This window comes from Chiloscyllium punctatum, chromosome 2, assembly GCF_047496795.1.
Source record: "Chiloscyllium punctatum isolate Juve2018m chromosome 2, sChiPun1.3, whole genome shotgun sequence".
Classification (NCBI taxonomy): Eukaryota; Metazoa; Chordata; class Chondrichthyes; order Orectolobiformes; family Hemiscylliidae; genus Chiloscyllium; species Chiloscyllium punctatum.
In genome coordinates, this window is record NC_092740.1 from 47,993,972 (window position 1) to 48,019,375 (window position 25,404).

A 25,404-nucleotide genomic window follows, 5' to 3' on the forward strand; every position below is an offset into this window, starting at 1 on the left:
AACTATATGTTTACGTTTGACAATATGGAGAGTCCTGAAATAACTCTACGAAGGCTGGGTAAACTGTCGCCAAGTCCCCCTTTATGTACACGTGCATGACACTGACCCAGCTGGCTCCCAGGGCGAACATAACTCCTGACACTCCTGTTTATATCTGTCAGCCAGGACTCCAATCAGGGAACTCCTATTCTGAGGTCCACCTGGCTGACCTCGTTCCAATCACTATAAGCCTAGCTCACTTTCTGATCATTGGTACTCCATTTAACCTTGAATATTAATGATGGAGGAGCTCAGCAGTGAGAGTGCTGCTGAAGGTGAGAACATGGTGCTTTTTACCTCCTATATTAAAGAAAGCAAAATGTTACATACACAATTGCTCCATCATTCATTTGTATTTGTGTGCTCATACATTCTGTAATATTCTGAAAATGCAACAATACAATTTTAATTTGAAATCATTTAGGTGCTCTGAAAATGGAGTTTTGTCAGTTTTCACTTGAAATGATCATTTTTAAAGTATAAACTTGTGGTGTATTTACTTTAAAAGACTTGGCATACTGGAATATTAATAGTGAAATATGCAATATGACCAACAATAATAGTTGCTGCAGAAAAAGGATGGCTGTTACTAGCAGTACAGATAAAAAACAGCCTCTCCTGCTCATATGCTGAGGCTTTGTTTTGTTTGTGATTGTCATTACCTACCCTCATGTGCCGCGAATGTTTCCTGCCACTTTCCAACTCCAATCTGGACATTATCCAGATCTTGCTATATTGTTGATACAGATTACATATATCAAAGGAATTCTAAAATCCTCTGTTTTGAGTTGCACTTTGAAACTGACCAGTAGATTCCAGTTTGCAAATTTTCCTCACCAAAACCACATTTTCAATTTTTTAAATGACATTGTTTACCTTCATCAGCTGAACATTGTATTTTCTAAAAGATACGCCACAAATACAGCTGAGCTATAGCCTTTATCTTAACGTGACAGCTTTGGAGTAGAACTTGAACCCAAAACTTTGTGGCTTAGGCATGAGAGTTTTACTTACTGAGCCAAGGTAGTCATTTGAAATACAATCTTGAGATATGTTTTAAAGTTGCTGCTTGTTCATATTTTCTGTATGAGTCATTCCATGCTGTAAAAAACGTGATGAATTCGGAGAGAGGCTGCTGTATTATATTGTGTTTGTAATAGGTTGTTGATTGCAAAAGTGCATTTTCATTTGCAAACATTAATTTTCGAGTTGTCTTAGTTTTTCTGGGCTCCTCATGGAGTGTTGAAAAATGTGGTGCTGGAGAATCCTGCTCCTCGGATGCTGCCTGGCCTGCTGTATTTTTCCAGCACCACATTTTTCAACTCTGGTCTCCAGCATCTGCAGTCCTCACTTGCTCCTCATGGAGTGTTCCCAACTTGAAACAAAGCTGGTACATCATCAGTATTTAAACAATGTGTTTTCCACTGTGCAATTTGCTAGTGTACAAAAGCGCATAATTGATTATCCTTTACATTTTCTTACAGTTTACGTGATGACCGAATTCGTGTAGAGAGGATGGATAGTATTCATTTTGAATATAGTCACGCTTTCCAGGTGACCTCTGACTTCTATGCAAATGGAACATCTGATGTTTCAGGTACTGTATATTACATTAATAAAGGCTTTCTTTATAATTTAAGGATTCACTGTTGTTGACAATTGTGTTAAACAGTACCTGTGCAATGTCCTATACAGTAGATTGATATTTCAACATGCAGGATCTCTAAACAGACATGAATTTGCAAACTAAGATTTTTTTTAACTGGCCTATTGTCATTGAGAGATCCTTTAGCAACAGTGAACACAGAACTTGCAAGTTTATTTCCACAGAATACTTAGCAATAACAATTTGTATTGTTATGTTTAATGTGATAAAGCATCCCAAGGTGCTTCAGAGAGGCCTTATCGAGCAAAATCTAACAATGAAACACCTAAAAGGATATTTGAACATGTGACCAAAAAAGGTAAGCTTTAAAGAAGTATCATAAAAAGAGAGTTAGAGGTAGACAGGCTTTGGGACGGAATTCCAGAGTTTAGGACTTAGACTGTCGAAGGCTGCAAATGGTGAAGCAAGAAAATTGAGGTGTACAAGAGGTAATAATTTGTTGTATGTAGATATCGAAGGGTATTTGGACTGTAGAACATCAGTGAGTGTAACCAAGAGCAAGGTCATGGAGGAAATTTGAAAATAAGCGCAAGAGTTTTAAAATAAAGCGTTTGCTGGAATGGGAGCTAATGTAGGTCAGTGAGTAGATGGATAATGGGTGAACAGAACTTGGTGAATCAGCTGAGTTTGCAATCTGCTTGATCACCTTGAATGTTTTGAATTCTCCCTCCATAACATTTAAGAAGTAGCTTCTAAAGTCCATTCAGTGTCAGAACGTAAGCTTGTCAGAACAGCTGGATACGCAGGATATAATTTTGTTATTCAAATTTTGTGACAGTTAATACGTTTCTCTTTGGGCTTTTGTTTCTAGATTCCAAGAAAATGTTTAATAATCTACTTGCTTCAGTTTTTCAAATCTTGACATTTCTTCTTAAATCACATCATCACTATAATTTTTTATTAGTAGCATTTTGCTCCTTGTAGTTGTGGTTCAATAAATATTATTCTATCTCTCAATAAAGAACAGTGGGGCAAATTTATGCAGGTGAGAGCTAACCCACTTATTTGGAGGGACAATTAATATAGAGTTTGCTTGTGTTATAGGTTTTGAAACGGTATGAGCTGGAGACAAACTATTCCACTCCTGTAAATATTTCTGTGAAATCAATATAAAAACAGTATGGTAGATTTTTGGCATTGAAAAATTTAATGCTATTTGGCTATTAAATTTGTTGACATGAAGTACATAGAAACGTTTTAAAGGAGTTATAAATATTTGCATGACATGAAGTCAGAGACCTGGCCTTTTTGTTCTGGATTCAGGTAGTGGTCAATGATTTAAGATTTGGACTGAAATGACTCCACAGAGGCTGGTATCCCATCACCAAGTCACCATTTATTTACATGTGGAGAGTCCTTAACATTGACCCAGGTCCCTCAGAGCTAGCTCTCCGAGTGAACAGAACCTCTGACACTCTAGTTTAAATTGGTCAGCTAAGTCTTTCTGAGTGGACCAGATTAACAGCTCCAATCAGGGAATTAATATTCTGAGGTCCACCTGACTGACATCATTCCAGCCACTACACAGCCCACATGTTTTCTTTTGGAATTCTGTTGTTGACAAGGCTGGATTATTGAGCTATGCAGATAGTCGCTAGGTTCAATTGAATTGGATTTTGACTAAAAATTGATCTATGCTTTTTCAACTGAATGTGATCTTATATTGATTTTAAGTTACAGAAGGGAAAATGTTGTTGTAAATTGGAATAAATATTATGGCTATGCCTGTGAGAAGTACTTTGGAATGTTTTTCCATGTTAAAGATGCTATCCAAATGCAAACAGTTTTTTACTGAAAGGCTTATGTATAAAAAAATATAGCAAAACAAGTTTGAATTGCTGAAGTCTGTGGATGGGTTGTCTTGGGGAATATTAGTTGATAACAGCAGGTAATTTTCCTCCCAGAAATCTCCGTGGAGCATCTAAGTACATAAAGAGCTCAATGACATGTGGGACAAATAGGGATAATGGGATGAATGTTCTCTTCCCACGATATGCTCTTTTGTGTGTATTCCAGTATCATTCAGAGAATAAATTGGTTACTAACTCCAAATTCTATAACTTCTGATGCTACATTCTCATTTTCCTCCAAGGGAACAATACGAACTAACGTCTTGAGATCCTTGTTGTGTCATAAACATATGCTAATGGTGGTGGAGGGGAAGGGGTAGATCAGATTATTTTTCTGGGTATTTAATCACCAGGGATTTTATCACAGACCTCTGGAGCATATCGGACTTGAACCTAAGCCTCCTGACTCAGACATAGAGACACTACCACTCTGCCAGGAGGCCCCCTCCGCCCCCCTCCATAATTTGGTCTGTCAAGTTTTTCTCTTTTCTCAAAGCAAATGTTTCAAAATGAATTGAAGCTGGAAGATGACTGGAGTTTATTTTTTATTTTTACTGTATTTCTGGAGAAGTAATAATGAAGATTCCCAGAGTTTCTCGATCTGTCTTGGTAGCTTTTGCCAAGTTTGACTTTACAGTGCTGTTGTGACTGGAGATTCATGTATTGTTTTATGCTGTTATACGGGAGAAATTAATTTTTTTGTTTTGTAGAATCACAACAGTTGTCCATAATATTAAATTTGGAGATGCCAGTCGTTTCATGTTTGGCAGCTGTCATCACATACCTATCTGAATTCAGATTGGAGAAGGTCCTACATAATTTGAGGTGAGCTTGGAAAATCATTGGACATGTGTTTTCATTTCTTTTCAGCTTCACAACAACACTTGAGCTTATTGCAATCCGATCATGTTTGTAGTTTCTCCAGGACAATTAGGGATGAGCAATAAATAATGGTGTAGCCAGCAGCACCCACATCCCATGAATGAATTTTAAAAAAAAGTCAAGGACATAATTCCCTAATGACCTTGCTCATTAAGTACACTAATCGTTATATTTATCCATTCAGACTAATAGATGTTTACGATACAGCAAGAGGCCATTAACCCTATTGTATTCACGTTGGTCTACAAAAATCTGACTACACTCATCCCATTTTCCAGCTCTTGGCCCAGAGCATTGGAGGCAATGGCAATGCAATTAAATGTATAAATACTGCTTTGATCTCCTGGGGGATTTCTGACTCAATAACCCTTTCAGGGAATGAGTTACAGATTCTCCTCATCATCTCAGTGAGAAAACCCTCCTGAACTCCCCTCTAAGTCTTCTATCTCTCACCTTCAATGTTGCCTCCTGACTATTGACCCTTGCACTGATGGAAAAAGTGTCTTCCTATCCACCCTAGAGAGAGTTCAGAGGAGATTCGCTAGCATGTTGCCTGGGCTGTAATGAGGAGAGACTAAATAGGCCATATAGTTTTCCTTAGCCTTCTCTGCTCTAAGGGGAGTAGGGGAGAAAGCTAATTGAGGTGTACAAAATTATGAGGGACATAAATAGGGTACATCGGAAGAAGCTACTCCTCTTAGTAATGGGGTCAATAACCAGGGCATATTGTATTATGGTAAGGGGTAGGAGGTTTAGTGAGGGCTTAAGGTGGACTCTCTTCACCGAGGGAGTCTCTGGAATTCACTGCCTGATAGGTGGTAGAAGCAGGAACCATTGTAACATTTAAGAAGCATTTAGATGAGCACTTGAAATGCCATAGCATGCAAGGCTACAGGCTAAGTGCTGAAAGTGGGACTAAAATAGATTGATCAGTGCTCGGCATAATGGGCTGATTGGCCTTTTTCTGTACTGTAAAACACTCTGTCTCTCACAATCTTCTAGATCTCTATCAGGTCTCCTCATAACTTTTCATAACCTTTGTTGGTCCAAGAGAGAGAACCCCAGCCTTTACAATCATTCCTTATAGCTCAAACTCTGCAGCCTGGTAGCATCCACGTTAACCTCCTCGGCACCCTCGCTGGTCCAATCGCATTCTTCCTATGATGTGGTAATCAGAACTGCACAAAGTACTCCAGATAACCCATAACCAGCACTTTGTATAGTTCCAGCATAATGTCCCTGCTCTTGTATTCTATGCTTTGGCTAATAATTCCATGATTTCCTCGCATACTGTCCAGCAAAGCCCCAGATTTGATCCAGGACTGAAATGAGTCAGATGATGGTTGGGCCAGTTGCAATTGATTTCTGCACTCGTGAGATGAGGCGTAGGAAGATCCACCAGGACTAGCACTTTTGTTCATTGTCCAGTGATTCACGATGAAATGTGTGATTGAGTACCGGTTACGGACAAGGTTAGGCTAAAGAACACTGACTTTCGAACCCATGAAGAATTTTTCTTTGGCCACTTGAAAGAGGCTATGGACAGAGGCTGTCAGCCATGTAATGTTGCTCGCCACCCATTTGCAAGGGACACATTTTCACCCTCTGAAGTAGTGCCTTACCATTCAGTTATTTTACTTTTTTCTCTAATAAAGAATCTGAATGTGTGTAAGTTGCTACAGAGTTGTAATATTTAGTGTTTCAGTGTATGGCTTTGCTTGTATGATTTGTAAGTTTTACTCTGCTGTTAATACATAATTGCATACTTCATTCAAATAGTGGCAATTGAACCCTTGTCTTGTTTATTAACTAGTGTTATTTAATATCAGTCGTAAAAACAAAACTAATTGGATTTTGAATCAATATGTAATGGAATACAATCAAATCCTTGTTCTCTTGTCAAAAATGATCAAATACTTACTCTTCAGCAATGCAAATAAAACCACAAATTATGAACTTGAAATAAAAAAGTGGATTTGAATTCAGCAGCTTTGAATATTGATCACTATGGTGTAGCAGTTTCTTAAATGTAGGTGATGAAGACATTAAAAAGCTCTAAGCCAAGTAATTCTTCTGCCTGATTATCAACAACCTGTGACATTTTACCACATTAAAAATTCAATTTTAGCCTAAATGATTTTCAGATTTTGTTTTTGTCCCTAAGTGAATATATCTTTCCTGCAAAAGCATGCAGATGACTGGGATTAGCAGGAATCTCAATGATTGCGAATGGATTTGGTAATTAATTGTTGTCCTGGACATGTGTATTGTTAAAATCACCCATCATTATTGCTGTACACTTCCGACAGACCCCTGGTATTTTATAGTCGGTGCATGTTTTGTTACGGACTATACCCATACAGATGACAGAGTCATTGGGCTTTTACAGCACGAGAGGAGGCCCTTTGGTCCATTGTGTCCATGTTAGTCATCAAACATCCATGTATTCTCATCCCATTTTCCAGCACTTAGCTTATAACCACATATGCTATGGCATTTCAAGTGCCCATAACAAGAGTTCTTAAATGTCTTAAGGGTTTTCTGCTCCACCACCCTTTCAGGAAGTGAGTTCCTTATGCTCAAAACCCTCTGACTTTAAAAAAATGTTTCCTTAAATCGCCTCTAAATTTTCTCTTTGCCTTGAAACTATGACAAAACTAGAAATTGCTGGAAAAGCTCAACAAGTGTGGAAGTATCTGTGGAGAGAAAACAGAATGAACATTTCAAGCCCGGTGACCCTCCTTCAGAACTAAATGCTGATCCTGGGCTGGTCCCGAAACACTAACTTTGCAGGTGGCCCAGAGGATTATAGAAATTGCAGAGGATTGCTTATAAAGGAAATTGGGTTCTGTTGTCCTTAAAGTACTAATAAAATGCTTTGAATTTTCCTTAATCTGTTTTTCTTCATGTCCCCTCTTTGCTCACTTAATTCCTTCTTTAAGCAACACCCTGCACTTTCTACAGCATCGAACCTTCAGTGTCTGCCATAAACTTTCTTTTCTTTTTTATCCAATCCAGTATTTACCTTGACATCCACGGTTCCTTGTGCTTATTGGTTCACCTTTATGGGAATATGTTGGCCCTGCGCTCTCGCTATTACCCTCTTGAATATTTCGCATTGCTCTGATGAGGGGTTTCCTGTACCTTCTTGATCCCATGCGTACCTCATTTGCAGCTGCATCCTCCTGAAACTGATCATGGAACAAGTCAGAAGACCCTAACCTAAGGAATGTGATTGCCTTCTGGACAAAAGTCTGAATCTTAGATATTTTTTGGCTCAGTTTGAGTCATAGAATCACAGAGGTGTACAGCACGGAAACAGACCCTTTGGTTTGATTTGTGCATGCTGACCAGATATCCCAACCCAATCTAGTCCCACCTGCCAGCACTTGGCCCATATCTCTCCAAAACAGCCCCAGCCTATTCAACCTCTCCCTTTAGCTCAAATCCTCCAACCCTGGCAACATCCTTGTAAATCTTTTCTGAACCCTATCAAGTGTCACAACATCCTTCCGATAGGAAGGAGACCAGAATTGCATGCAGTATTCCAACAGTGGCCTAACCAATGTCCTGTACGGCTGCATCATGACCTCCCAACTCCTGTACTCAATACTCTGACCAATAAAAGAAAACATACCAAATGTCGCCTTCACTATCCTATCTACCTGTGACTCCACTTTCAAGGAGCTGTGAACCTGCACTCCAAGGTCTCTTTGTTCAGCAACACTCCCTAGGACCTTACCATTAAGTATATAAGTCCTGCTAAGATTTGCTTTCCCAAAGTGCAGCACCTCACATTTATCTGAATTAAACTCCATCTGCCACTTCTTAGCCCATTGGCCCATCTGATCAAGATCCCATTATAATCTGAGGTAACCTTCTTCGCTGTCCACTACACCTCCAATTTTGGGGTCATCTGCAAACTTACTAACTGTACCTCTTATGCTCACATCCAAATCATTTAAATAAATGAAGAAAAGTAGTGGACCCAGCAGCGTTTCTTGTGGCACTCCACTGGTCACAGACCTCCAGTCTGAAAAACAACCCTCCACCACCACCACCACCCTCTGTCTTCTACCTTCAAGCCAGTTCTGTATCCAAATGGCTAGTTCTCCATGTATTCTAAGATCTAACCTTGCTCACCATGGGGAACCTTGTTGAATATCTGACTGAAGTTCATATAGACCACATCTACTGCTCTGCCCTTATCAATCCTCTTTGTTACTTCTTCAAAAAAACCTCAATCAAGTTTGTGAGACATGATTTTTCATGCACAAAGCCATGTTGCCTATCCCTAATCAGTCCTTGCCTTGCCAAATACATGTCAATCGTGTCCTTCAGGATTCTCTCCAACAACATGCCCACCATCGACGTCAGGCCCGCTGAGCTATAGTTCCGTAGTTTGTCCTTACCACCTTTCTTAAACAGTGGCACCACGTTAGCCAACCTCCAGTCTTTTGGCACCTCACCTGTGACTATTGGTGATACAAATATCTCAGTAAGAGGCCCAGCAATCACTTCCCTAGCTTCCTGCAGGGTACACCTGATCAGGTCCTGGGGATTTATCCAGTTTTATGCATTTCAAGATATCCAGCACTACTTCCTCTGTAATATGGACATTTTTCAAGATGTCACCATCTATTTCCCTACATTCTATATCTTCCATGTTCTTCATGCTGCATGTTTTTGCATAGACTTCCCCATGAGGCTTGGTGGGTTTTCTCAACATATTTTAACAAACTCCCCTTATTGACTATTTCCATCACTCCAATAACATGCCTTGTGTTGGATTCCAACCCTGTCTTACCAGTTCCCAGAACAACTTATTATTCAGTGGATACCCCAGAATTCACTGCATCTGTGCCATTTTTAAATGGCACTTGTGCATCAGGACAAGTCGTGTCAGGCTGTAGCTGTCCTGGATAGTTCCTGACATTGTATTAGACGTGGAAGATAAATGGTATTAGTACCCAGTTGTTCAGGTACGGACCTGGAAGTCTTGCTGGTTGGGATGGTGCAGAGGCAACACTTCCTCTTTTCCCAGGAATGATGTAGAAACCAGGCTATGCTAGCTTGGTCTGAGATTGGCAACCAGGTCAGAGCGTGTTGACCAGAAAGTCTCCAGTCCATGAGCTAGGTGTGTGTCCCTGAGTGCACCGTGTCCTTGCAGCAGCATGACAATGACAGTTGTTGGTGCAGCCTGAAATGCAGGAGCATCCTGTGTGTGGATTGGGCATGTGTCATCAGGGTTCTTAGAGCCTGGCACATATTGGATGCCAGTGTCTGTGGATGTGGGGCTCATGTGGCCATTGCAAATGGGGTATACATTGACATGTTGGTACCCAGCATCAGACATAGAGGTCCTTTTGGAGTAAGCCAGAAGTAAGCAGTCACCACAGCACAGTTTGCACTGGTGGACTGATAATTGTGGTCCTGTACAGTAATTACAAAGCAGAGACTTGGCATTGTCCTTCGGGAGGCAATAAAGAATGTATGTGCATTTTGCACAAACCTATCGTGGGACTGAATTGGTGTGGTTTCGAACCAGTAGACAATTTGACAGGTTATTCTGTACTTTGGCTCAGCCTGTCTCCTAGTTTATGTGCTTTGACATCCTAGCTGCTGATTATGACTGACTTTCTAAAATAAATCCAAATTTTGCACCTTTTACAATTGACCAGAAACTGAACTGAACCAGCCATGTAAACACTAACTACAACAGCAGATCAGAGGCTGAGAATTCTGAGTTCATAACGTTCTTGAATGGCCACTAGCTTCTTGAATGTTGTTGAACTGTATCCCTCTTATTGGCACCCTATCCACCACCTTAAACTTAATGCATCGACCACTGATCTCCAACAGTGGCAATATGTATCATTCACAAAGTGCGCTGATGAAACAAATCAGGCCTCCATTGATCTTTCAAACCGGTGCCATCTATCACCAAGAAAGACTGGCAATTGACATGTAAGAATATCAGCATCTTCAAATTCCCCTCCAAACCATAAAATATCTTGGCTGGGAACTATATTGCAATTTCTATGCTATCACAGACTTTATCCCTAGTTGGTGCTGCCACCTCCCACTGGCTATAGCATTAAAAGAAGTTTGCTCACCACTGCTTTCTCCAGGGCACTAGGGATCAGCAATAATTGCTGCTGTAGCCAACGATGCTCCTATCCCATGAAAAGAAAAATAGAGCTGTCTGAGTAGAATTTCGACTGACCTGTGGCGCTGAAGGTGGCATTGTGGTCCTGTAAACCTGCGAACTATACTGTAATAAAAGCCACAATGTATGAATGATAAGATGGATACTGTAAGCAGTTTTGCTCTCACTACCTGAGAGACAACACTTCCCAGAGAGGGTAGGCAGTATGGATTCACTCGACTAATACCAGGGATGGCAGGACTGACCTATCAAGAGAGATTGATTCAATTATGCCAATATTCACGAGTGTTGAGAAGAATGAGTGAGGATCTAATTGAAATTCTAATGGGGCTGCACAGATTAGACGCAAGAGCAAAGCATGTTTTCTCTAGTTTGAGATTCTAGAACTAGGGGTTACGCTGACAGGATCAGGGTGAACCATTTAGGACTAAGTTGTAAACATTTCTTTGCACAAAGGGTAGTGAATTTACTGCAAAAGATACTGAACATGTTTCAGAGAGAGATTAAAACATTTTTAGATTCAAAAGGCATCAAGGGGAATGGGAAGATTGTGAAAATATGGCCTTGAGATAGAGGATCAGCCATTGAATGGGCTGAATGGCTTACTCATGCTCTTAGTTTCTATGTTTCTATAAAATATGCAAAATGTAAATTTTAATAGTCTAGTTGGATAAGCATGGGAAGCTTGACAGTCCTGTGTGCTAGGGACATGCATTTTCTTTTTATGTTGAAATGTGAAACTTTAGTTGCTGAATTTCAGAAGAAAGTATTCACTTGTTTATCAACTTCACAAGTCAACCAAATGCAGCAATGTTCACGAGGAGTGTTTGTGTGACTTGTAATACAATTATTTTGTTTAGTAAATGCAGATACCAGGAACCCATCGATAGCTGTCATTGCTTGCTGAATCTAAGGTGATTACTCTGCCATTGATCTGAGAGGGGACATCCCTTGGTTTAAGGGTGCAATGTGCAGCATTGTTTGTGTCCCTCCACAAAACGTTAAGGAGTGTGTACTGAGGCTTCAGTGGTGAAAGTTGGCTGCATAGGTGCCCTGGTTGGTCCTGAACCTGTTTAACAAGGACCACCCTTGCTGTGCTGTGTTGTGCTTGGAGTCCTTTTAAACTTTCATTAAGCTAACTTACCCTTAAGCTGCCCAACCTTTCGTAAGTTGAGAGTAAATGAGGAGTATTCACTGCATAATGGGCACTGGTCTTATGGATTTCCTGGCAGCTTTGCTCGGAGGAGCTTAGGAATGGTTTTTAGTCTGTCAGACTTGGTGAACTAGAAACAAGTGACTGAGTGAATGAATACAGACAGAAAATGTCTTAAAGAAGCCCCAAAGGAGCACTAGTGCTTGTACTGTAAGGTTTTGACCAGATAACAGAGAAATGATGGATGTATGTGTGTTTTTCTGGGCATGTTCAACAATTATTTGTGACTGTTTGTTTCACCCTCTCCAGTAAATTGAGCAAATTTTCTGAGGACTCGACATGCATGTCAATCAATGGAACGACCTTGAAGAACTTGGAAATTTTACAAAACCAGGTACGATTAACTGTCAAAAGAAATGCTGTATCTCATTCCCCTCAAGCAGCGATGGATGGACTATTGTTGGTTAACTTGGCAATGAGCCAATGAATGGAATCTCCACAGGTTTGATTTGTATTCTTGTCTCCCATTGACTCACCACATCCTGATTGCTTATATTAAAGTATTCACTTGTTTATCAACTTCACAAGTCAACCAAATGCAGCAACGTTCACGAGGAGTGTTTGTGTGACTTGTAATACAATTATTTTGTTTAGAAAAAGCAGATACCAGGAACCCATCGATAGCTGTCATTGCTTGCTGAATCTAAGGTGATTACTCTGCCATTGGTCTGAGAGGGGACATCCCTTGGTTTAAGGGTGCAATGTGCAGCATTGTTTGTGTCCCTCCACAAAAAGTTAAGGAGTGTGTACTAAGGCTTCAGTGGTGAAAGTTGGCTGCATAGGTGCCCTGGTTGGTCCTGAACCTGTTTAACAAGGACCACCCTTGCTGTGCTAATTCAAAGCCTGCCATTTGACAATCTGGAATTTGTCTCGAGAATCTAAGTTTGTGATTTTCTGGGTGCCATGTCTAAGTGGCCACTATTGATTTTTGAATCCTGACATTTTGTATTTGCAGGCGAGTCAACACTGCAGCTTCACAGTGGAAATCTGACATTGCACCCTTCTTAGTTACACACTTATTCTTCCAGTAGGGGCTAGTAGTTATAAATAAGATATTCTGGACAAACGTTTCCATCAAGTAAGCATGGCTTTGAAATCATTCAAAACATCTTAAGTTAGTTGATCAAAACTAAGCTATCATAGGTTGAGGATTCAATCTAGCTATTTCTCCTTAGCTCAGACTGGCTGAACCAATTGGATGTCCCTGGTTTTGAATAATTACTGTGTATACACAGTGCAACCTTACTAATATTCAGATTTGAACTTACACTTTCAAGTTTGGGAAGTTTGACTTTAAAGTGAAAATTCAGATTCACCTTGCTGAAAAATTGCCATGTTTGCTTAACTTTTCAATTATGCACTAGGAATTCAACCTAGTGGTGATAGGGAAAGAAAACGCAAAACAGAGGTTTCTTTTGAAAAAGTAAAATTAACATTTGCAAAATCTAATGTCTAATCTTTCTCTGGGCAGACTACTGGCACGACAAAAGGTAGTCTACTTTGGGTACTTGATCACGCCCAGAATTCCTTTGGGAGGCGGCTTCTGAAGAAATGGGTGGCACAGCCTTTAACAAAAGCAAGGTGAGATTTAGTTTGTTATCCAATTTTGAGACTAATTGAGAGTTGGGTTGAAGCTCGATGATTGAATTCACTGGAATTAAAATTCAGAATAAATTCTGGAAGGACTCTGTTGTTTTATGACTACCTCAGTATGATGTATATTTATGACTACCTTCATGTGATGCAGGTTTAAAACTATCTTTGTGTAGTGTAGGCTCATGTTTACCTCAGAACAATGTGAATTTGTAATCACTCAATGGGATGCAGGCTTCTGATTACCTTGGACTGAGAAGGATAAGGATTATGGTTGATCTGCAATCATTTTAAGGACGTACTTCAAATTTTTTTAAGGATTGATGCAAACAACTGAGTTGGTAACTTTGGACATTAGTACAGTTGCATGTGGAGATGATTACACTGCCGATTAACCTCTTAATGTTTTAAGACCTACGTTAAATATGCTACACCTCATGGCAGTTGTGTGTACATGCATATGAGAAGGACAAATGTAGTCGAAAACATTTGTAGGTGGTAGGTATTTTGGCAGTCCAGATCATTTCACTAAAAAACTGGTTCTTTTATCCGGTTTATGATGAACCCAGTCTCCTTTTGTGCTGTACAGTGCAGTCTAGTGAAAATTCTCCTTTTTATCAGTAACAGTCTGTTGTGGGTGGAATGATTTTGTTTTCAGCAGTGTTTTATAGAGGATGAGATATCTGCAGAAGAGGCTCTTCAATGTTTCTGCTTTATTGTCATTATGGCCTTTGTCATAGTTATATAATAAGAGCAGCTTGCTTACAATTTAAATTCATTTATGTTTAAAGGATTGAGAGAGTTGTGTAAGAACTGGTCATTAGATCTGCCTACTGTTTCAGCTCGGGAAGTTGCTCCAGTTTCTTTTGCATACCAAAGAAAACATTATATGTGTGAATATAAAATGTTGCATACAGCGATGGACTACAAAGAGAATCGTGTTTTCTCCATAAATATTGCATAATAGGCAAATGAAAACTTGGAGAGGTCCATTCATGCAATAACTAGAGATTGCATCTATTTATTTTAAATCTGTTATTATCTACAATCTCACGACACTTTTAAAATTAAGTCAAATGTATCTGCAAGTAGCTCTGCATTGTGTAACTTGCTTTGCTACTTGATTGAAGAGTGGAGAAGCCAGTGAGCTGACAATATGACAGATAGAGTTGAGAGTGTGGTGCTGGAATAGCACAGCAGGTCAGGCAGCATCCAAAGAGCAGGAGAATTGGCAAAGCCTCTTACAAGGATGACGGGTAGAGTGTCAGCTGTTGGATTTGGACATTTGTGAATCTATTGCTGATCCGAACAGAGGAATTGATTCCATGGAGAGCAACAATGAGGAAATCAGATGTGAGGAGATGAGAAAAGAATGTAATAAAATCTCCAACTTTGTTTTCTTTTGCATAAAGTCTTCAATGGGGCAAAACAGCTAATTTCAGTATCTTGTGAGTCATCATTCCATAGAAACTCATGTGGACCAGCCAACAAGAACAGGCAGAGCTAAGTATCTCACCTCTTGACTCCCTGAAAATCTAATAAATTCCATTCAGCATTTGTAAGATACATGTCAGAAATGTGATGCTGAATAGTGAATGTTTCTTGATTAAAGCATTTGAAATTTGACACCATCTACATCAAAGCAACTTCGAATGTGCCCCTGCTACAGGACTGAATATCCATATTGCTGACGTCAATTCATGTATTATTTACTGAACGTATGCCAAAGGTCCACTAGGAGAAAGTGAGGACTGCAGATGCTGGAGACCAGAGTTGAAAAGTGTGGTGCTGGAAAAACACAGCAGGCTAGGCAGCATCCGAGGAGCAGGAGAATTGACGTTTCGGGCATAAGCCCGAATCATTCCTGAAGAAGGGCTTATGCCTGAAACATTGATTCTCCTGTTTATCGGATGCTGCCTGGCTTGCTGTATTTTTCCAGCACCACACTTTTCAACGTATGCCAAAGGTCCACCCATGTAATTTTGACTACATCTCCTTCCCTTTGCAATGTTTTTATTGCAGGAGATGTGGCAGCATGGAGGAAAGACCACTATCTTGAATTCACTCACCAATTGACTTGGACATGTATTGTTACTTAGGAGAAAGTGAGGACTGCAGATGCTGGAAATCAGACCTTAAAAATGTGTTGCTGGAAAAGTGCAGCTTCCTCAAGAAGGGCTTATGCCCGAAACGTTGATTCTCCTGTTCCTTTGATGCTGCCTGACCTGCTGCGCTTTTCCAGCAACACATTTTTAAGTCATGTATCTTTACTTCTCCATTGTCACTGGATCAATGTCATTGAATTCCCTACTTAATAAAGTTGTGGAAATAATGTGAACACAAGTGTTGCAGCAGTTCAAAGAGAAGATCCACTATCACCTTTGGGGGGCAAATGAGGATTGTCTGTATTTTGAGAACAAGTCTAGTTTAGTTACAAAGTTGAAAGTTGAAACTTGGAACAGGGAAGATTATTAACATGTTAGTTGCTGTTTTATTTATGATTAGAATTGACGAGATGATTACAGATTTGTGCTGCTGTTCAACTTTAATTTCAACTCTTAAATCCCTTGACACAAAGTCAAAGTGAACTAATTAATTTTGCATGGATTTTGTTGTCGGTACCAACTTTGGTTCATTAAATCATTTTCTAACTCCATGTCAAATTGACCTCCAGTATTGTATGCCTGATTTTTGTTTTCAGGACTGTAGGGATGCTCTTTTTTTAGAGGCTTTTTTTATATATGTTCTGTATGACCTCCATGATTTTGGTAATGTCTCACTATTATGCAATCCACTAAACACGGAGCATATGCAGTAATATTAACTGCAGTTACAAGGGTAAATAAATCTCCATTTTCTGTATGACACAAAATCTGTGAATACTTTTTAATTTGAGTGTGCAACTCATCCTTTCATTGCATGAAAGTTAGAAATAACTTTCAATCAGAATTGCATCAAAAAATGATTGCTGTTGTCAATTTGTGATGATTGCATTATGTTTTTAAGCATCTCCATCCCTTTCAAGCATGAATATACTCTTTGAACCACGATCCAGATGTGAGCAATATCAGTGACCCATTTATATCACAAAGCACTACTAATTTGCTTCCTGATTAAAATGTAGCCATACAGCCTGGAAGGAATTGTGTTTCTGCTAGAGGCAGCTGGATGTACTTGTCACCTGATTTCTTAGTTCATCTTTGCCTGATTTCCAGCAATGAAACTGTTTAGCTTATTATAATTTTTTTTGAGTCATCATTGACTTTCTTCAATTCTCTCTTTGCACTTCAAGTGAAATTAATGCTCGTTTGGATGCAGTCACTGAAATTCTGTCATCAGAGTCCATTGTCCTGTCAAAGACCGAAAAGCTCCTGTCTAAGCTCCCGGATCTGGAGAGAGGAATCTGTAGTATTTACCACAAGAAGGTACATTAACAAAATACTCTTTAGAGGCGTTTATCACTTTTGAAAACAGTCATTTGGTATTACAAAATTTAAGTATTGCTGACAAAAGACGCATTTTGTTGAAGCTTTTCATGTTGTTATCAGAAGAATTCACCAGAATACCAATTCAGGGGGAAACCAAATGTGAGGAGAGGGCTGACTGGTTGAAAAGTAGACAGTGATTAGTAGAGGTCTTGACGTGGAGAACATACCAGTGAGCAAATGTCTGGAAGTTAACAGCCAAGCTATGTTTAAATTTTAAACCAGTCAGATGGAGTCTGGCTCTGGTTAGTCAGGCCATTGCCTGAGAAATGAGCCGTTAATGGCTGTCGCCTATTTTGTTGAGTTGTAGCAGGAGCAGTGTTTATAAATGTTCTTTCTGTCTGTAGCAGTGGCCAACTTTCATTTTCTGATTTTATAGTCCAAAAGGAAAGCAAGTGGTCCCTCACATGGGTTCACTGATATGAGTGACCCGTTTGGCTCACAGACCTTGTAATGGTGCCAAACATTCACGTTACACGTGAAAATAATTTTTCAAATGTAATTTTTAGTGTACGCATGCACCGCACACAATGAACCTGACTGGTAATCCTAATTCCGTTGTCGGTGAACTTCCTCACACGTTCAGGATTATCTAGCAAATGTTGTCCAGTTGCAGAATCACATTTAACGTTGGACACTATGTTGTGAGTTTGGCAAGTGCAGGGTGAATGGTATGTCAGTATCTTGCTTGTTATGATCAGAGATAATTAACTTTATAGGTCAGAAGCCCAGATCCAAAATGATTGGGAGTTACTTCTCTCAGTTCTTTTGATTTTAGCATGACATGACATTGGCTGCACAGCAATGGTTGATATTCAATTCCAAAGCTGATCAGGTGACCTTTTCTTGTATTAAAATTATTTTTATTAAGTCTCTCTAAGTTTTACAATCACCGAGTGAAATAGTGAGTGATGCTTCTTGTTTGGATGCATGTGTAAAACTTCAGCTAGACCAATCCAAGGCTGCTATTAGTCATGTTTCTCTTAACTCAAAAGATTCCTGGTGCCGCTGTCTAAGTATCTATTTGAATGCAATGGAAAATAACATGGACTTGTATAGCTGACATGTATACCCCATAATCCCACTTGATCTTTCCTTGCAAAGAAAAGACCTTTTTTTTCAGTTCTGTAGCTTTCATTTTCCAGTTGAGAGTCCAAAAGGAAGACATGTGATCCCTTGCATGGGTTCACTGATATGCAGGACTCAATTTTGATATTACTGATCCATTCAGTCTCATCTTGCATAAACGCCCATTCAGTCATGGGACTGTGTCACACCTCAGTATTGTTTATCAGTATCGTAGGAAAGTAAAACTGTATGACATTGGGTTTAATACACACTTTAACAAATTCAATAGACAGCTTACCTCTTCTAATTTACATATTGGTTGAAATAATTCAACAGCATGTAGTGTATAATCCTGAATGTGTGAAGAGTTATGCTGAAAGCCAAACTTTTTTATTCATGGGATGTGAGTGGCTCTTGCTGGGCCAGCATTTATTGCCCATCCATCATTACCCAGAGGCAGTTAAGAGTCACCCACATTGCTGTGGGTCTGGACTCATATGTAGGTCAGACCAGGTGAGGGTAACAGTTTTCCTTCCCTAAAGGACATTAGTTAACCAGATTAATTTGTCTAGTTTTTGATAATGGATCCATGGTCATTATGAGACACTTAATACCAGAATTTTTAAAATTGATTTCGAATCATGACAGGATTTGAACGCAGGTTCCCAAAACAAAAATCAGGCCATTTAGGATTGTCAGTTGGGCTCAAAGTGTGAAAAGCGTCTGTGTATTGGAAGTTATATATATATTAATACACAGGCTGTAAAAAAAAAGAGTCCATTCACGGCAACCGTGTCATCTCCCAAAACAGGTGGCAACCACTTGCTGTTGTTTTTTCCTGATCTGTTCAAGTTGAAAAGCTTTGAGAAATTGTATTTTTTTGAGTAATATTCTTTGTAAATTATTAGGAAGAAGCAGAGAGAATAATCTTTGTGTGTATGAGTAAGTTAGTGCTGTGGAAGCCAGCTCAGCATTGAGATATTAGGAAAATTGTGACTTTGAAATTTACTGGGACCCAAATTTGGATTAAACCCTGGTTTTTGCATGATAGTAAGGTGCAGGTAGCAGTTAAATGTTTTGACTTTTTGAACTGTAATTGGATATCCTTTTAGTTAAATACAAATGTTCTCAGCGTTGCTGGTGACTCACATGGTCTGGCTGAAAGTGAACCTTACAATGAGAAGCAAATAGGAATTCAAGTGTGCATGTTATTTTAGACAAGAATTAAGTGAAAATAAAAATACCAGGAATATCTCGCATATCCGTGTGGTGAAAATAACAGAAAACCCCATAGCTGGATGCGTTTTGGTGCCCAACCCCACATTACACTTAAACAGGGACACAGAAATGTACCAGGTGATGGGATCCTGATCTTAGTAGTAGAATTGAGCCTTGTCGACACTAGAACATAGAACACAACAGCTCAGTACAGGCCCTTTGGCCCTCAATGTTGCGTCGACCTGTGAAACCAATCTGAATCCCACCTAACCTACACTATACCATTCTCGTCCATTTGCCTATCCAATGACCATTTAAATTCCCTTACATTTGGCAAGTCTACTACTGTTGCAGGTAGTGCGATCCATGCCCCGACTACTCTGCGTAAAGAAACTACCTCTGATATCTGTTCTATTATCTAACACCCCTCAATTTAAAGCTATGTCCTCTAGTGCTAGCCATTGCCATCTGAGGAAAAAGGCTCTCCCTATCCAATCTATCTAATCCTCTGGTTATCTTGTATGTCTCAATTAAGTCACCTCTCAACCTTCTTCTCTTTAACAAAAACAGCGTCAAATCCCCCAGCATTTCCTTGGAAGACTTTCCCTCTAGTAAATCTCCTCTGAATCATTTCCAAAGCTTCTACATCCATTCTATAATGCGATGACGAGAACTCTACACAGTACTCCAAGTGTGGCTGCACCAGAGTTTTGTACAGCTTTAGCGTGACCTCATGGTTCCAAAATTCAATCCCTTTACTAGTAAAGGCTAACACACCGTATGTCCTCTTAATAACCCTAACAACCTGGGTGGCATTTTTCAAGGATCTATGTACCTGGACCTCGAGATCCCTCTGCTCATCTCCACTACCAAGAATCTTACCATTCTCCCAGTACTCTGCGTTCCTGTCCTTGTCTCCACAGATAATGTCTGACACCCAATGTGGCTTCAGACTTGGCTAATTTCTGGCTTGGGAGGACACACGCTATCCAGTTGAGCACCATAGGAGGCCTCTAGAGACTGCACAATTAATCAATGATTGTCCAGTCTTGAGAGATTGGTTAGAGATGCCGCCACTTTTGCAGGCCAGGGAGAGACAGTGCCTCAAGACAGAAGTACAGTACCCATGCACTGACTAATATATGCACTCAAACATTAGTCGTGTCTGCCAAATCATTATTATTGAGGGAACATGGTTCAATGATATCTCTTGTGGCTGGAGGTCTAGCTGTTTCACCTTTGCAAATGCAGGTTTGGAGAGATGGGGGTTATGTATGTGATGGTGGTTGGTGTCAATGTCAATGAGAACTGCTGGGCGGATCTTAAAAAATAAAAGCCCTAGCCGCATTCTCCTCCAAATCCCAGAGCCTGTTACAGAGAGTGGGACTTCACTCTACTAGGCTTTCATTCTGCCCCAGCATGTCAAATTCCAGTTGCATCAAAGTTTTAGTGCCTCAATTTAATACCTTCTGTTTGTGGGTTGATGGCCATTAAACCCCACTTCTGAGCTAGCTTCTTCCAAAATTTCTCAGGAGATGGAACCATGATGGTCATTAGGAACAGTGGCTGGCACTAGAACTGTGGTAGACCCATCTGGAGTCCTGCCTTCTCATCCAAACAAAAACTCCTCTTGGCATTTGAGTTCTGTGAACCTTTGACACAACTCCAGTAAATGGGCAAATTTTATAGAAATCCTAATCTTTGAAACATTAATTTAACATTGTTGTGCTATGATGTCCTGGTGTTTTGTGTTTCATTATCTCCCTATGACAGTTGTAGACCCAGCTACAAATTGAGAAAGAGATGAAACAGCACACTTCCAGACAAATTTCATCCAAATTACTAATCAGTGAAATGATTCACGCTTCATGTAAAACAGAAATTATGCAAAAGTAATTCACTACATGTTGACCTGCTTCCCATCTAAGATGTAAACCAGTGTAGGATTACCTTTGCAGTTTGGTAATGCAAATACTGATGAAACTGATTATTTTCTGAAAGCTGTTTTGTGTAACTGTAACAGAGTAGCTGACAACATGACTTTTAACTCTTTCATGGGACTTTATAAAAATTGAATAGGGCTAATTCTATGTAAATAGTATTTTTCCTCTTGAATCCAAGGCTTGGATTTTATTAGCCCTCTGGGAATGTGCTGAGATATGGGGGAGAGGGGAAGTCTGTAAAATGGCAAGGTAAGAATGGAGTTGGAGTGCCCATTGTTCTTCTACTGTCGGCAACTTTGCCTGAGGTGGGGAAGCAGGACACAAAAAAATATGAACAGGAGAAGGCCATTCAGCCTGTTGTGCCTGCTGTGCGTTCATTATGATAATTATACATTTTGTAAAGAAGATAGAAAAGTAGATTGCTCTGAACCTACTTTTAAGAAGGCAATAGATGGTGTGCTCGCCCTGAAGCCAATTGAGTTTCTAAAGTGGTCATTTAAGGGCCTCTTCCAGCTGTTGCTGGAGATGGTTACGGGTCCTCTACCTCATGGGAAAACCAGCAGGTAAACTCTGGTGCCTCTTTAGTCCACGATATGATTACCCCTTCTACAATGGCCCCACCTGCCCTCCTCAAACATCACCTACCCCACTCTCCCGTCTCCCCGTCTCACCAGTGAGTCCTCAGTGAATGCATGTAATTGAACATAATTCTAATAAATATGCAGATAACACCAATTTCTCTTTCTTCATTTATTCTCCCAAGAGTAGTCGGTCTTAGTCCTGAGTTTACTCATTGAAGGGGAATGTTCAACATTTGGATAGAGATTTCCAAAGATTCATAATCCTCCAAAAAGCATCTCAGCACCAATGGGCTGACACTTCATTATTTGGCTAGAGAAATCAGCATCCCAGCATCCACACTGCCCAGTTTCAATGACATCATGTCTTGTTTTGGTAAATCCCAGGAAGTATAGGTCATTTCTTCTCAATCTCTCAATGGGCAGCCTTTGGGAATGAAGCTGGTGAACCTTTGTCAAATTCCTCTAAGGTAAATTTAGCCTCAAACAATAGTTACAGCTACCTGACGAAGGAGCCGTGCTCTGAAAGCTTATGCTTCCAAGTAAACCTGTTGGACTATAACCTGTTGTGTGATTTTTAACTAATTACTTGACACATCTGCTAATTCTTTTGTAATGTGCATAGGATTCCAAATTCCTCTTGAACTATTTGGCTCTTCACATTCTAAAAAAATCTGCTTTTTTTGTCTTTCTTACAAAATGTATAATTTTGCATTTATCTATGTTGTATTTAATCTGTTAACTTATTCTCAGTCATAAGATATGTAAACAAACGTTGAAAATCACAACTGACCTTGGAGAAACCTCCGTATTGGAAGGTACTCATTGCAGAGGAACAACTAAGTGTTTTTAGTTTTAAGTATAATACCTTTTTTTTTTGTAAATCTACAAATAGTGAGTAGGGTGCTTTTGTAATGTTTATATGTTTTATAGAGATCGGTCTCCAGATTAAACTTGCATAAAAATATGAGACATAGATACCAAGTTTCCCTAGAGTAGTATTTTTCGAACAGTAAGACTGTGCTATTTTCTGGGGGTGTGTAGATTAAGATGCAAAGATGGCCTTTCATCGAGTGATGTGCTCTTCCTGCCAGAAGTGGGATATTAGGGAGAATTTCAATGTTCTTGGCGATTATGTCTGCATGAAGTGTGTATAATTGCGAATCCTATCGGATTGCATGGACCAGTTGGAGCGGCAGTTAGAGACATTGAGGAATCTACAGGAGCTGGGGAGAGGGTGATGGATGGCAGTTTCAGGAAGGTAGAAAAACCGCAGATACAGATGGATAGATGAGTTACTCCAGGAGAGGTAAGAGAGGTGGGTGGGTAGTGCAGGAGTCTCCTGTGGCTATCCTCCTCTCAAACAAGTACTGCCATGTTTCTGGTACTGAGACAGGCTGTACTGTAATGAGGGGTACATCAGGTTCCAAGTGATTGATTGTGATAGGGGTTTCTCTAGTCAGAGGCAGAGACAGACGGTCAACAGTGAGACAACAGAATGGAGTATTGTCTCCTGGGTTCCAGAGTCAAGGATGCCTTGGAGAGGATGCAGAACGTTCTCAAATAGAGCAGATGAATGTGTGGCTGAGGAGCTGGTGCATGGGAGAAGGATTCACATTGTTGGATCATTCTAAGGTGAATGCACCTGAATTGGAAGGGGATTAATATACTGGCGGGGAGATTTGCTAGAGCTGCTCGGGGGTGATTTAAACTAGTAAGGAGACTGGGGAGCTCAGGGAGATAGTGAGGAAAGAGATCGGTCTGAGGCTGGTGTAGTTAGTAAAAACAGCGAGCAAGGCGAGTGGGAGCAAAGCAGAGAATGAGGTAGGACTGATACATTAAACTGCATTTATTTCAATGCAAGAGGCCTGACCAGTAAGACAGATGAACTTGGGACATGGTTAGGAACATGGGTCTGCGATATCATAGCAATTACAGAAATGTGGTCAGGGATGGACAGGACTGGCAACTTAATGTTCCAGGGTATAGATCCTACAGGAAGGGTCAAAAGGGGAGCAAGAGAGGAGGGGAAGTGGTGTTTTTGATTAGGGATAACATTATATCTGTACTTAAGGAGGATATTCCAGGGAATATGTCCAGTGGAGTTAACAGTTTGGAACAGGAATAAGAAAGGGATGATCACCTTATTGGGATTGTACTATAGAAGCCCAATAGTCACCAGGAAATTGAGAAGCAGATTTGTAAGGAGATCTCAGTTATCTGTAAGAATAATAGGGTGGTAATGGTAGAGGATTTTAACTTTCCACACATAAACTGGGGCTGCCATAGTGTTAAGGGATCGAATAGAGAGGAATTTCAGGTGTACAACAAAGTTTTCTTGTTCATTTTGTAGATATACCTAGTAGAGAATGAGCAAAACGTGGCAATAAGGCAGGGCAGGTGACTGAGATGTCAATGGGGAAGCACTTTGAGGTAAATGATCATAATTCTATTAGTTTTAAAATAGTTATGGAGGATAGATCTGGTCTAAAAGTTAAATTTCTAAATTGAAGGAAGGCTAATTTTAATGGGATTAGGCAAGAACTTTCAATAGTTGATTGGGTGTGGATACTTCCAGGTAAAGGGTTGGCTGGAAAGTGGGAAGCCTTCAAAAATGAGATAACGAGAGTTCAGAGACAGTATGTTCCTTTTAGGGTGAAAGGAAAGGCTGGTAGGTATAGGGAACGCTGGATGACTAAAGAAATTGAGATTGTGGTCAAGAAAAGAAGAAACCATATATCCGTTTTAGACAGCTTAGATCGAGTGAATCCCTAGAGAAGTGTCAGAGCAATGGGAGTAAACTTCAGACGGAAATCTGGAGGGCATAAAGGGGGAATGAAATAGCTTTGGCAATAGGGTTAAAGAGAATCCAAATACATTAAAGGCAAAAGAGTGACTGAGGAGAGAATAAGCCCCCATAAAGATCTGCAAGACTGCCTATGTGTGGAACTGCAGGAAATGAGTGAGATACTAAACGAGTATTTTGCATCAGTGTTTTCTGGGGTGAAGGATATAGGAGCTAGACAATGTGGGGAAATAAATAGTGATATCTCAAAGTGTCCATATTACAGATGTCTTAAAATGCATGAGGGTGGATAAATCCCTGGGACCTGATGAGGTGTACCGTAGAACTTTGTGGGAAGATGGGAAGTGATTGTTGGGTCCCTTGCTGAGATATTTGTATCATCAATAGCCACGGGTGAGATGCTGGAAGATTGGAGGGTGACTAATGTGGTGCCACTATTTAAGAAAGTTGGTGAGGAAAAGCCACAGAACTATAGGCTAGTCAGTCTAACGTCGGTGGTGGGCAAGTTGTTGGAGAAAATTCTGAGAGATAGGATGTACATGTATTTGGAAAGGCAAGTACTGATAGGGATAGTCAACATGGCTTTGTGTGTGGGAAATCATGTCTTAGTAACATGGTTGACATTTTTGAAGAAGTGATGAAGAGAATTGATGAGTGCAGAACAGTGGATATTGTCTAAATGTACTTCAGTAAGGCATTTGACAAGGTTCCGCATGGTGGACTGGTTAACAAGACTAGATTGCATGGAATACAGGAAGAACTAACCATTTGAATACAAGATTGGCTTGAAAGTCGGAGGTTGGAGGCTATGCTCAGCGGTATGCTGCAAGGATTGGTGCTGGGTCCACTACTTTTTGTAATTTATATAAATGATTTTGGATATAGGAGGTGTGG

The 25,404-nt window shown here is 40.0% G+C and overlaps 1 protein-coding gene across 1 annotated transcript in view; it reads left to right on the top strand.

The window, feature by feature from the left end:
* Window positions 1-25,404, top strand: part of msh3 (mutS homolog 3 (E. coli)) — a 281,291-nt gene that overhangs the window by 72,106 nt on the left and 183,781 nt on the right. The window contains exons 9-13 of the mRNA XM_072582322.1: window positions 1,524-1,636; window positions 4,266-4,380; window positions 12,069-12,153; window positions 13,291-13,400; window positions 16,705-16,837. Coding sequence (XP_072438423.1) covers window positions 1,524-1,636; window positions 4,266-4,380; window positions 12,069-12,153; window positions 13,291-13,400; window positions 16,705-16,837 — 556 coding nt within the window. The remainder of the gene's footprint in view (window positions 1-1,523; window positions 1,637-4,265; window positions 4,381-12,068; window positions 12,154-13,290; window positions 13,401-16,704; window positions 16,838-25,404) is intronic.